Source organism: Pongo pygmaeus, chromosome 1 (genome assembly GCF_028885625.2).
Source record: "Pongo pygmaeus isolate AG05252 chromosome 1, NHGRI_mPonPyg2-v2.0_pri, whole genome shotgun sequence".
Lineage (NCBI taxonomy): Eukaryota > Metazoa > Chordata > Mammalia > Primates > Hominidae > Pongo > Pongo pygmaeus.
This window is the reverse complement of record NC_072373.2, coordinates 36,556,217-36,569,782: the sequence shown is the minus strand read 5'-3', so window position 1 is coordinate 36,569,782 and position 13,566 is coordinate 36,556,217. Positions and strand designations below refer to the sequence as shown.

Here is a 13,566-nt window from a genome sequence, read left to right as displayed (position 1 = left end):
AAATTTTAACAATAATGTTATTCTTCTGAACATTATCATCCTGAGTAGATACTTATTGATAGTAACAATAATAATTTATTTCATCAAATCTAAATGCTACTGATTTTAGAGGCACCATTGTTTACCATTGTTTTATGACCATTAAGAAAGAAAAAACACTGCCCGTTATACTATGAAATACCACTGAATCTAAATGAAATATACTATATCAATTTCAGAGATGTTAAAATAGGGGAGGAAATGCATCTTAGAATCAGTGAAATACCAGTACATAATCTATTTCATCTTTCCAGTACATGTTGGCAATTCTTGAATCAAACTGTCATGTAGCCTATGAGGTAGGCAGCCAAGCAGCAGAACAGTGACCTTTTACAAGCATTCATGTAAGCAACAAACTAAAGGACAATTAATCCATTAGTCAGGCAGGTTACCAAGTGTTCACTGTTTGCAGACTGCTTCATGTGCTAGGAGCTAGGGACTTCAATTGTTAATACCCCAGGGTTCTTTTCAGGAGCAGCATAGATTTACAATCAACATTTTAGCCATACCTCCCTCCCAGCCCTCATCCTCACCTAAAAAGAAAAAAAAAAGAGCCCATCAGTTGTTTTTACCAACTCATTTTCTTCTGTTTTATCTATAGTCTCCAAGGATCTGCTTCCCTTCAGTGTCATGTTTGACATGGCGTCTGCTGTCTTGTTTCAGGTACGGAATGAGCCCTGGAACATTTCTATTTCAGCAGAATATATTGCCCAGGTGAAAGGGATCTCAGTGGAAGAAGTTATAGAAGTGACAACACAGAATGCATTAAAACTGTTTCCTAAGCTCCGACACTTGCTCCAGAAATAGCTTCAAAACCATCCATTACAAAATCAAATCAACTGCAGGGGGCAGCATTTGAAAAATAGAAATGTTCTGATGAAGAATCTGAACTGAAGAAGCTGTTTTATAGGGTTATAGAAGATTGTAATTGTAGAGAAATATTTCTCTTAGAAATAAAACTGGGCTTGGATCCTGAAACCCTGGGTTCTGATTCTAGCCTTGTGCTGCTTTTCTATTAGCCGAGTTCTGGCAGGATATTAGGAAAATACTGCTACTTCTTACATTGCCCTTTTATATGGAACCACCACCTGAACTGAAACCGTTGCTACTGGGAAGGGTGGCTCCCACAGGAAGAGTATAAGCACTACTGTGATGAGGATGGAGTAAGCTAAAGTATACTTTTTTTTTTTGATAGAGTTTCGCTGTTGTTGCCCAGGCTGGAGTGTAATGGCACGATCTTGGCTCACCGCAACCTCCACTTCCCAAGTTCTAGCGAGTCTCCTCCCTCAGCCTCCCAAGTAGCTGGGATTACAGGCATGTGCCACTACGCCTGGCTAATTTTGTGTTTTTAGTAGAGACAGGGTTTCTCCATGTTGATCAGGCTGGTCTCGAATTCCCAACCTCAGGTGAGCCGCCCACCTCGGCCTCCCAAAGTGCTGGGATTACAGGCGTGAGCCACTGCGCCAGCCTAAAGTGTGATCTTACCACCTATTTTTCTTCCCATAAGAGTTAGCCAGTGAAGGGAGAATGCCTGGTTTTCTATGCTATCAGAAATCTCTTTTCTAGGTTTGTAAAATTGAACTTTTAGTACTTCGAATTATTTCTCTTTAAGATAAAAGTGCATATGATTTTTACACTGATCTTAGATTTTTGACTTATGTGGCCAGTGGTTTAAACAATCATTATTAAATACCAAGCCCAAAAGTTTAGTTAATACACCAGTTTTAAGTTCTGGTCTGAATTTTGTCAACATATTTAGAATGTAAATGGCATTATTAAAAATGTATCTGATTTCTCTGGGAACAGTAATATTTCGTATTTTTAAGTTTAAAAATGTTAGTGTAAGCCAGGCACAATGGCATTCACCTGTAGTGCCAGCCACTCAGGAGGCTGAGATGGGAGGACCTTTAAAGCCCAAGTTTGAGTCAGGCCTGGGCAACGTAGTGAGATGTGAACACCTATCTCTAAAAAAGTAAATAAATAAAAATCTCAAAAAAATAAAAAATCTCAGGTGTAAAAACTGTTCTGTAGATAGATAGTAGTGATGGTAACACATCAGTGTGAAGGTATTTAATGCCACTGAACTGTACACTTATAAAGAATTAAGATGATAAATTATGTGTATTTACTACAATTTTTTAAAAATCTTATATGTAGTTTAACAGGTGTGGTCAATATCGAAACGTAGGTATTTAATGTTGTTAAATTATATAAGCAGCAAATGCTGGAAAAAGTACCTGTCATAGAAAAAAATAAACTTCCTAAATCAAAGTGATTTTATGAGATTATCTTCAATAAATATTTGGAAATGAATTCATTTATGGAAGAATCAAGAGTAGGTCAGATTGTCCAAACCAGACTAAGAAACTGAATAGGATATTTTATGAGGTATTTAATGACTCATCAGCACCATTATAAATGAAATTCCTACATTTAACAGGAGATTATATTAAAACCAGACTTTTAAGCTCTCTTCCAACTCTGTATTTCTTTTCCCTACTTCCTACCTCCTGTACACATACCCTTTGTCAGACTCTTACCATTACATAGATTAAGGTTCAAGTTAAATTACTTCATCTTGCCTTATCACCCCAGCCAGACATGATCTTTGCCCTCTAAATTGTTCATCCATTTGTTTGTTTCAGTTATTAAGCCCCTTCTATAGGCTGCCCACTAGTCTAGGTTCCTAGGTTACAAAGATGAATAAGATATGATCTTTGCCCTCAGTTCACAATTTAATCAAGGAGATAGCCAAGCGGACAAATAATTTCATAGCAATGTGAGAAGTGCTATTGTTAGAGGAACCCCTGCTTACCTGGCCTCTGGTTTAATAAAACATGACTAGAGGCCGGGCACAATGGCTCACGCCTGTAATCCCAGCACTTTGGGAGGCTGAGACAGGCGGATTACTTGAGGTCAGGAGTTCAAGACCAGCCCAGCCAACATGGCAAATCCACATCTCTACTAAAATACAAAAAAATCATTCAGGCATGGTGGAACACACCTGTGATCCTAGCTGCTCCAGAGGCTGAGGCACAAGAATCACTTGAACCCAGGAGGCCAAAGTGGCAGTGAGCCAAGATCGCACCACTGCACTCCAGCCTGGGCGACAGAGCAAGACTCTGTCCCCGCCCCCCCCCCCAAAAAAAAAAAAAAAAAACATGACTAGAGTGACCCCATCTTAAAGTGAGTAACTAGGCACTCACAAGGCAGTTATAATATTAATACTTATGGTCTGAAAATAGCCATAAGTATTATAATTACAAAATATTCACACCTATAATCCTAGCCCTTTGTGAGGCCAAGGCATGTGGATCGCTTGAGGCCAGGAGCTTGAGACCAGACTGGCTCACATGGCAAAACCCCATCTCTACTAAAATACTAATACTTTAAAAAGCTGGGTGTGGTGGCACATGCCTGTAATCCCAGCTACTCAGGAGGCTGAGGCATGAGAATCGCTAGAACTTGGGAGGTGGCAGTTGCAGTGAGCCAAGATGGCGCCACTGCATTCCAACCTAAGCAACAGTGAGACTCTGTCTCAAAAAAAAAAAAAAAAAAAAATTATGGTCATGCAGGACATCTCCCACTAAGCCTGCAGAATGTCCAGATGTCCTGAGTGCAGCCCACTTCACTCAAAGATAACATTAATGAATAGGCTTAGCTTGAAGGATTAATGGTCATTATAGCACCAATAGCCTTGACCTTTAGTGAGCATATTTGCACATTCCAAGTTTAATCATAGCTCCTTATAGTTTCTTCTAAGTAAGTAGAGACACTACCCAAGGACAGTGTGTTCCTCCTGCTTTCTGAGGACTCGCTACTCTCAAACAGAGTCATTCCAATAAACTTGCTTCATTCACTGTGCTCTGTGACTCGCCTCCAATTCTTCCCTGTGCTAGACCCAAGGACTGGCTCTTGGAGTCTCTTTTCCAGCAACACTACAGTAATGTAGAACAAAGTACTATAAACCAGTTCTTTGACACTTTCACGTATTCCTTTTGACTATAGCTACCTGTGTATGTGTTTTCCATCTTTAGAAATTGCAAGCCTTTTGAGAACAAACCAATTTTGGTTTGGTTTTGCATCTTCTACATAGTCTGAAACAAGGCCTGCAATATGATGTGCTCTCAAAAAAAAAAATTTTTTTTTTTGAGACAGAGTCTCGCTGTGTCACCCAGGCTGGAGTGCAATGGCGAGATCTCGGCTCACTGCAACCTCCGCTTCCCGAGTTCAAATGATTCTCTTGCCTCAGCCTCCAAAGTGGCTGTGATTACAGGCGCCCACCACCACAACCAACTAATTTTTTTGTATTTTTAGTAGAGATGGGGTTTCACCGTGTTGTCCAGGCTGGTCTCGAACTCCTGACCTCATGATCCTCCCTCCTCAGCTTCCCAAAGTGCTGGGATTACAGGCATGAGCCACCGCGCCCAGCCTCAAATATTTTTAAATAAATGAATGGAGGCAGTAAGTCTTAAACTGACTGCAATTGAGAAAAATATTTATCTTTCAATCTGCAGTGGATATTGGATATTATATACCTTCCCACAATTTTTTTTTTTTTTTTTTTTTTTTGAGACGAGTCCCACTCTGTCGCCCAGGCTGGAGTGCAGTGGCACGATCTCGGCTCACTGCAACCAGCACCTCCTGGGTTCAAGTGATTCTCCTGCCCCAGCCTCCTGAGTAACTGGGATTACAGGCACCTGCCACCATGCCCAGCTTATTTTTTGTATTTTTAGTGGAGATAGGGTTTCACCATGTTGACCAGGCAGGTCTTGAACTCCTGATCTCAGGTGATCCACCTGCCTCAGCCTCCCAAAGTGCTGGGATTACAAGTGTGAGCCACCAAGTGTGGCCTCCTTTCCACAGTTTTTGAGAAACATATTTTTCTCCTTTAACTTATAAATCTACTAAATACCATCCAGAGATTTCCTAATGTTGAACCATTCTGAAAAATAGGGATAAACTCTTTTGGCCTGGAACAAGTCTTTCTGCATTCTATAGGAACACCCTGTCCCCTCAACTGAAAGGCAAAAAGGGATCTGCCGCCTCCCTCCCCACACTGCCCCAGCATATGGTGACCTTCCTTACTAAAGGAAATGGTTCGTATTCTAGCTCTTTTTTTTCTTTTCTTTCTTTCTTTCTTTTTATTTATTTATTTATTTTTAGGTTAGAGCAGAAGTTTAATACGCAAAAGGAAGAAAGCTGTCTGGATGAGAGAGGGGTCCCAGAAAGATGGATGGGTTGCCCTCTTATTCTATTTCTTGTCTTTATTTGAGTAAGAATCAGATGAAATTGTATTATTCTTTAAAGAATTGTTATCAGCTCTTTTCTTTCATTATTTTGTAACTAAGAGTTCATTTAATCACTTTGCTGCTTGCTCTTTATCTCTGGTTCACTATTTTCCTGTCGTAATCCCCTCCGTACTTTGCTGTTGCACATTTCCTTCCCCTCTCCAAGCCCGCCTTCTAAACTAAACATAAAGAGGAATCCTGTTTTTGCATGGTCAAGCTACACTTATACTTCAGAGTTTAATTTCTTGCCTTTGCCCTTTCTTGCCCTTTTGTGCTTTTGACAGAATAGTTCAAAGCAGCATATGTAAATTTTCATTTCATTTATAGGATCTGAGTAACTTAGAAAGGGTTTCCAGAGACTGTTCTATGCTTGTTAGAGCTTAGCTTTTCAAGCATAGGCAAATCTCACTGTCCTTTATAAATTATGACAAAGTCAGTACTGATAATTACAGAGTCAGTCAAAAAGATAAAATGGAAAGAGATGAGATTATTCAAAGATTACCAGTGCTACAAGTTTAAACATAGGACTCTAAGCAAAAATATCCTAATAGGACCTCCTGAAACCCTTCCTCTTTGGCTAATTCTGAAACACACGTATCTCCAAAAAAGATGACTTCTTTGGTGAGCATTCCTGTAATTCATGAAAATCTGTAGTATTTATGCCTTAGGTATTAAAAATGGTGCAAGTAACTTCTCATTTCTCAGTTTAGTAGTTTAAGTTATACATATTGAGGCTAGGCACAGTGGCTCATGCCTGTAATCCCAGCACTTTGGGAGGCTGAGGCAGGTGGATCTCTTGAGGTCAGGAGTTCGAGACCAGCCTGGCCAACATGGCAAAACCCTGCCTCTACTAAAAACACAAAAATTAGCTGGTCGTGGTGGCATGCACCTGTGGTCCCAGCTACTCAAGAGGCTGAAGGAGGAGAATCACTTCAACCCAGGAGGTGGAGGTTGCAGTAAGCTGAGATTGTGCCACTGCACTCCAGCCTGGACAACAAGGCAAGATTCAGTCTCAAAAAAAAGTTGTACATGTTGAGAACCTTGCCTAGTGTGCAAGAACAGAAAGTGTTAAGAGTCTAATGTGTGTACAAGACTTTTCTGTGGATTACTTCTGAGGCCCAAGTAATTTAACTAAATTGTATAAATTCTCACAGCTAATGTGTGATACATTTAGAACTATAATACCCTGACTTCCATCCCAGCACTGTTTTCCAAATATCAAATGCCTCCCAGTCTGCCGTCTACATGAGCTTAAGTGACATCCTTCACAGGCCATCCTTAGAGTATTGCAAATCAGGAACTCTGAATTGGGAGGCTGGCCTCTGAGTGTACAGGCAATAACTGAGGCAAATATTAGGGAGGGAGAAGGGATCTTGCGGTTCACATGGATGGATATTAGACAGGTTTGTTGTTTTTGTTTTGTTTTGTTTTTGGTCATCCCATATGTGAGTTCCCTTTGTGTGGGGAATGCCTCACCTTATTAAGCGAACCTGCTTCCCACTATAGAAGTTAAAACTGCCAAGCAATCACTTTCCAGCCTCTCTTGCAACCAGGACACTGATTTTAAAAAGCCAGGACTGAGCTTACTCCATGCTCACAAGTGTGGGTACTGTGGCAGGGATTTTAATGGCAACATTCTGAGCCTAGCTTGCAGAAGGTGGCAGTGTGTTAGCCACACAGTCTATGCCCAGTGTCTGTGGCAGTGGAGTCTCTATGGTTCTCGTACACTGGCATGAGTTTGTTTTGTCATCCCTCCCGGAAATTTTATGAACTATTCAATATCCTTCAGTAAATTCCTTTTCTGCTTAAATTAGCCAAATTTGGCTGGGCACAGTGGCTTGTGCCTATAATCCCAGCACTTTGGGGGGCCAAGGCGAGAGGATTTCAAGGGGGCTAGGAGTTCAAGACCAGCCTGAGCAACATAGGGAGACTCGGTCTCTACAAAACATTTAAAAACTCGCCAGGCATGGTGGTGCATGCCTGTGTTCCCAGCTACTTGAGAGGCTGAGGTAGAAGGATCGCTTGGGCCCAGGAGGTTGAGGCTACAGTGAGCCATGATCGTGTCACTGCACTCCAGCCTGGGTGACAGAGCAAGACTGTGTTAAAAAAAATAATAATAAAAATAATAATAATAATAAATTAGCCAGATTTTGTTTCTGATGCTTGCCTTTTTTTTTTTTTTTTTTTTTTTTCTTGAGACAGAGTCTTTCTCTGTCACCCAGGCTGGAGTGCACTGGTGCGATCTTGGCTCACTGCAACCTCCGCCTCCTGGGTTCGAGCAATTCTCCTGCCTCAGCCTCCTGAGTAGTTGGGATTACAGGTGCCCACCACCATGCCTAGCTAATTGTTGTGTTTTTAGTAGAGACAGGGTTTCTCCATGTTGGTCAGGCTGGTCTCGAATACCTGGCCTCGGGTGATCCACCCGCCTCGGCCTCCCAAAGTGCTGGGATTACAGGCGTGAGCCACCACGCCCAGTCATGATGCTTGCATTTTTAAGAACCCTGTTTAATGAGAAAATCAATACCCTGAAGTAGTTGTCATCAAGAGACCCTTAGGAAAATGAAGGAAAATAGGAAAGCAGGAAGAGAGGGAAATCTGGGATTGGTTATATAGCCTGCATAGGTCTCCAGGCAGCAAAATTCCAATTAATTTAAAGGATGAGACACTGGAAGGATATGGAAGATGCTGATCAAACTTGTGAAAGCATTTTAAATTCTTATGGCAAGAAGGATATGTATTGACTTGGGGGCAACCAAGGGATACACTGCAATGAACATTTTTTAATATTTTGGGTCTACTTTTCATATAATAAAGTGAGAAAGCCCTCATTTTATGAGGCAGAACCCATCTTCCACCTTAGAAACTGAAAATGCCAAATACTTACTTTCCCAGTGTTCCTCACTATTATGGCAAATACATGACTTAAGTTCCACCAATCAGAGGTACACAGCCCAGATTTTGAGTCAGAAGCCAGGAATATAAAGAAACCAACTGCATGGGACTTTGTGCTGGTGTGGGAAGTAGCAACTGCACCCATTTTCAGAGGCAGTGGTGGCACTGATCCTAGTAGCTGTATCCAGTGTCCCAAGGCAGTGAGTCTTCATGGACCAGCCTTGTGACCTGATTTGGGGCACTGTTTCTAGCTCTATAACCTACAAACCTGGTTTTTGGCCCTCTTGGAGATTATGTGAGCTACTTAATATATTTAATAAATTTGTATGCTTAAATTAGTCAAGGTTGGTTTCTGTTTCTTGAAACTAAACTCTGACTGATAGAGAAGGCAATCAGTCCACAAAACTCCGCCATTCCCAAGACCAAAACTTACCTTCCTCTCTTTCACTCCCACCTTTCATGTATTTTGAGGCTTCTTTCCTGATTTTAAAATGTCAGGATAGGCAATAAGAACTTTGAATTTTCCAGGAATTGCTTAACCTCAACCCCAGAGATGGTCTTGAGCCATTAAACCCTTGGGGGTAGTTATGCCTTGCAATTCATCAATAGCCACAATTCACTGTTTATGTAATACTCCTGTCATTATAAAAAGCCCTCTTGTTGAGGCCGGGAGTGGTGGCTTATGCCTGTAATCCCAGCACTTTGGGAGGCTAAGGCGGGAGGATCACTTGAGATAAGAGTTCCAGACCAGCCTGGCCAAATGGTGAAACCCATCTCTACTAAAAATACAAAAAGTAGCCAGGCATGGTGGGTGTGCCTGTAGTTCCAGCTACTCGGGAGGCTGAGGCATGAGAATCACTTGAACCCAGGAGGTGGGGGTTGAAGTAAGATGAGATCGAGCCACTGTACCCCAGCCTGGGTGACTGAGCAAGACTCTGTTAAAACAAACAAACAAACAAAAAAAAACTCAGAAGAAAAGTCAGGAGTCAGGAATTAATTTGACCAGAAAAAATACACCCTTTGGAATCAAACAAAGGATCAAGTCTGTGAAATTGTAGCCCAAAACCCCACACAAAACAAGCCCTAGGGGAACTTCTCCCCAATCCCCAAAGGTCACAAGAGATCTCCAATAACCCCAATTCCCAAGGTTCCTCTCTGGATTTGAGGTATGTCACACAGCTACCTCTACCACCACAACAAAGCTTGTCAATGCAATACTGTCACCAAACAGAAATGTACTGGACTGCTGAACAGATATTATCAGGGAAGTCCATTTTAACAGGGGCCTTCTGAAATCAGTAGCTTCCTATAGAAGGACTCTACATGCAAATATCATTTGAATCTGCTTCCTCTCACTTTCTTATCTGGGACCCAAATGGAAACATTTATTATTGATGTTAAGTAAAGAAGCCTAAAAACGATCATTGAAGTATCTAGTTTCCTGTCTGTGCCAGGGCGGCACGTGGTCCACGCCAAGCAATAGAGATGCTCAGGCTGTGCCCTCAGGGACCAAATGGGAGACAGCAGCACCTGCGGGGACAGAGAGCCCAGACATCAAGCTCTTTGGGAAGTGGAGCATCCATGATGTGCATGTAGATGAATGACATTTCCCTGCAGGATTACATTGCAGTGAAGAAGTATGCCAAGCACCTGCCTCACAGTGCAGGGCAGTATGCCGCCAAACGCTTCCTCAAAGCTCAGCACCCCACTGTGGATTGCCTCACTCACTCCATGATGATGCACGGCTGCAACAACTGCAAGAAGCTTGTGACCTTGCGCGTCGCCAAGTATGCCTTCGAGACCATTCACCTGCTCACAGGAGAGGGCTCTCTGCAGGTCCTGGTGAACGCCGTCATCAACAGTGGTCCCCGGGAGGACTCCACACATGTTGGGCGAGCCGAGCCTGGACCGTGAGACGACAGACTGTGGAAGTGTCCCCATTGTGCCGTGTGAATCAGACCATCTGGCCGCTGTGCGCAGGCGCTCATGAGGCCCTTTGGGGCAGCCCCATGAAAAGAAAAGAAAAGGAGAGAAGAGGAGAGGAGAGGGAAAGAAAGAGAGAGAAGGAAGAGAGAATAAGAAAGAAAAAGAAAGAAAAGAAAGAAAGAAGAGACAAGAAAGAAAGAAAAGAAAGAGAAAGAAAGATCTAAAACAGTTAATAAAATAGCAATTTGGTTTTTGTGTGTGGGTTTTTTTTTTTTTTTGAGATGGGGTCTCACTCGACAGAGTGACAATCCAGGCCCAGGCTGGAATGCAGTGGCGCCATCTTGGCTCACTGCAACCTCTGCCTCCCTGGTCCAAGCCATCCTCCCACCTCAGCCTCCCAAGTAGCTGGGACCACAGGCATGAGCCACCATGCCTGGCTAATTTTTGTATTTTTGGTAGAGACAGGGTTTCGCCATGTTACTCAGGCTGGTCTTGAACTCCTGAGCTCAAGCGATCATCCCACCTTAGCCTCCCAAAGAGCTGGGATTACAGGCATGAGCCATTGTGGCCACACACAAAATTTGTTTTTTTATTTAAATATTATTAATTTATGTTTAGGGACGGGGTCTCGCTGTGTTGCCCAAGCTTGTCTTGAACTCCCGGCCTCAAGCAATCCTCCAGCCTTGGCCTCCCAAAGTGCTGGAATTACAGGCATGAGCCACCACACCCAGCCACAAATAGCAAATTTCTTACAATTCCTTCAGAGTGCCAGTCAGCCTTGCTCTTTACTAAATTTCCCAGAAGCCTACCAAGGCTGCCCCATGGATTTCCTGAGCCACGTGTTAGAGCTGAGGATAATGGGTTTCATGTGGGGCCTCCTCTACCCCTCTCTGGTTCTCAAGGGCACGGGCAAGGCCAGAGTCCATCCCCCCTGGTGGAATTCCGAGAGTGGGGAATTGGGAATCATGAGCATTGGCCTGGGTCTTTCAGATGCCAGAGAATCCCCCAGTATAAGGTAAAGGGTTATTTTGGGGGATAGTTCTGTGATGGTTAATTTGATGTGTCAACTTCATGAAGCTACATTACTCAGCTAGTTGGTTAAACGTTATTCTAGATGTTTCTGTGAAGGTATATTGTAAATTAGATTAACGTTTAAATCAGTGGACTGTGAGTGAAGCACATTGCCCTCTGTAAAGTGGGTTGGCTTCATCCAATCAGTCCAAGGCTTTATAAATAGAAAAAGACTCACCTCCCCAAGCAAGAAGGAATTCCACCAGCAGACTGCCTTTGGGCTTTGCAGGGAGCCAGGGCAGAAAAGGAGGAAAGTGTCTGTGATTTAGTGCTACTGAGGAAACCCATGCATTGACAGATATGAAACACTCCTGGGAGGGGGTAGAGAGCATGTGGACTTTCTGCCATATCAGGTAAGGTCAGAGTCCCAACAGATATATTGTCTTGTGACTTTTGAGTTTCTGGTTTTAGCCTGTGACTGTTGTAGGGTGTATAGAGGAGGATAAAGTAGAAAATGCCCAAGGTGGTGTTAGAAATGCAAAATGCTTGTTCCCCAGTGCCACAAAGAAATAGCACTCCAACATAAATTTAATTTTCTCAGCAAGGCCATTTTTACTTTCTGCAGAAAGGGTGCCCCTCACAGATGGAACAATGGCGAGAGCACACCTGGACAGGGGAAGGGAACGGGTTCTTATTCCTGATGCAGGTAGCCCCTACTGCTGTGTCGTTCCCCTATTGGCTGATGTTGGACAGCACAGTCTAAGCTAATTCCAATTGGCTATTTTAAAAAGATCAGGAGTATGAGCTGGAGTGGCAGGGTGAGTAGTTTGGCGGGAAAGACGGTTAGGAACAGGTAACTAAAGGTGAGTTAGGTCAGAGTGGGTGACCAGGCATGACTCAGCTCAGAGCAGGTGACCAGAATGAGTCAGGATGAAGCAGGTGACCAGGGGAACAGATGTGAACTACTAATTAGGACTGGCGGGAAAGTTGTTTACTGAAACTAGAGGCAAGGGGGTGAAGAGAACCAGGAAGTTAAACTTTAAAATAGAGAATCAAAGAATAAGATAGCTGAACATACTAACATACTCAGCAAGGCGTGGTGGCTCACGCCTCTAATCCCAGCACATTGGGAGGCTGAGGTGGGTGGATCATTTGAGATTAGGAGTTCAAAACCAGCTTGACCAATATGGTGAAACCCTGTCTCTACTAAAAATACAAAAATTAGCCAGATGTGTTGGCACATGCCTGTAATCTCAGCTACTTGGGAGGCTAAGGCAGGAGAATTGCATGAACCCAGGAGAAGGAGGTTGCAGTGAACCAAGATCGCACCACTGCACTCCAACCTGGGTGACAAAGCTAGACTCCATCTCAAAAAGAAAAAAAAAAACAAAAAAACAGGCCAGGCACAGTGGCTCATGCCTGTAATCCCAGCACTTTGGGAGGCCGAGGTGGGTGGATCATGAGGTCAGGAGATTGAGACCATCCTGGCTAACACGGTGAAACCCAGTCTCTACTAAAAATTTAAAAAAAAAAAAAATTAGGCGGGTGTGGTGGCGGGTGCCTGTATTCCCAGCTACTTGGGAGGCTGAGGCAGAAGAATGGCATGAACCCGGGAGGTGGAGCTGGCAGTGAGCCGATCACGCCACTGCACTCTAGCCTGGGAGACAGAGCGAGACTCCGTCTCAAAACAAACAAACAAACAAAACATGCTAACATACTGATTCTTTGAAAAGAAACTTGGGGTTCACTATAAATTTAACAGTGGGATCAGGGGTGAGGGAAGGTTTCCAGAAGGAGGTGGTATCAAATTAAATCTTGCACAAATCGAAGTTAGGTAGAGAGGAGGTAACAGAATGAGGCAAGTTCAGAGAGTCACAAGTAGTTCTATAAAACCAGAGGCACATAGGGGAGGAGGTGTAGGGTTAGGAGAGAGCTGAGGTTAGAGAATCTGTTAATTGTACTGTCCAGCTGGGTGTGGTGGCTCATATCTGTAATCCCAGCACTTTGGGAAGCTGATGTGGGAGGATTGCTTGAAGCCAGGAGTTTGAAACCAGCCTGGTCAACATAGCCAAAGTAAAAAAATTAGCTGGGCATGGTGGTGCACACCTGTCTTCCCAGCTACTTAGGAGGCTAAGGTGGGACAATTGCTTGAGCAGGAGAGGTTGAGGCTGCATTGAGCCATGATCACCCCACAGCACTCCAGCCTGGGCAACAGAGTGAGACCCTGTCTCAAAAAGAAAAAGAAGAAAAAGAAATGTACCATCCATACCCTGACACTCCTTTACCACCTATGTGTTTATTTCCTATTATTCATCCTAGCTAGAGCCAAAGAAATAATACTGTATTTGATAGTCTTTATTTGAGCTTCTGAATGTGTGGAGATAATTATCTACAGGACTTCCATGTT

The 13,566-nt window shown here is 43.2% G+C and overlaps 1 protein-coding gene and 1 pseudogene across 10 annotated transcripts in view; both read left to right on the top strand.

The window, feature by feature from the left end:
• The window catches only part of TATDN3 (TatD DNase domain containing 3), a 51,239-nt gene that overhangs the window by 24,470 nt on the left and 13,203 nt on the right, over positions 1-13,566 (top strand). For 4 of the 10 annotated variants that reach the window (XM_054482663.2, XM_054482656.2, XM_063672245.1 and 1 more), the window contains 2 exons: positions 641-702; positions 1,235-2,314. The exons of 2 other annotated variants lie outside the window; for them this stretch is intronic. In XM_054482663.2, coding sequence (XP_054338638.1) covers positions 641-702; positions 1,235-1,391 — 219 coding nt within the window. In that variant the 3' untranslated portion in view covers positions 1,392-2,314. Of the gene's footprint in view, positions 1-640; positions 2,315-13,566 lie in introns of those variants that run through there. 4 more of the 10 variants (XM_054482681.2, XM_054482672.2, XM_063672243.1 and 1 more) reach the window with 2 other exon arrangements.
• Positions 6,008-11,167, top strand: LOC129009766 (small ribosomal subunit protein uS7-like; annotated as a pseudogene).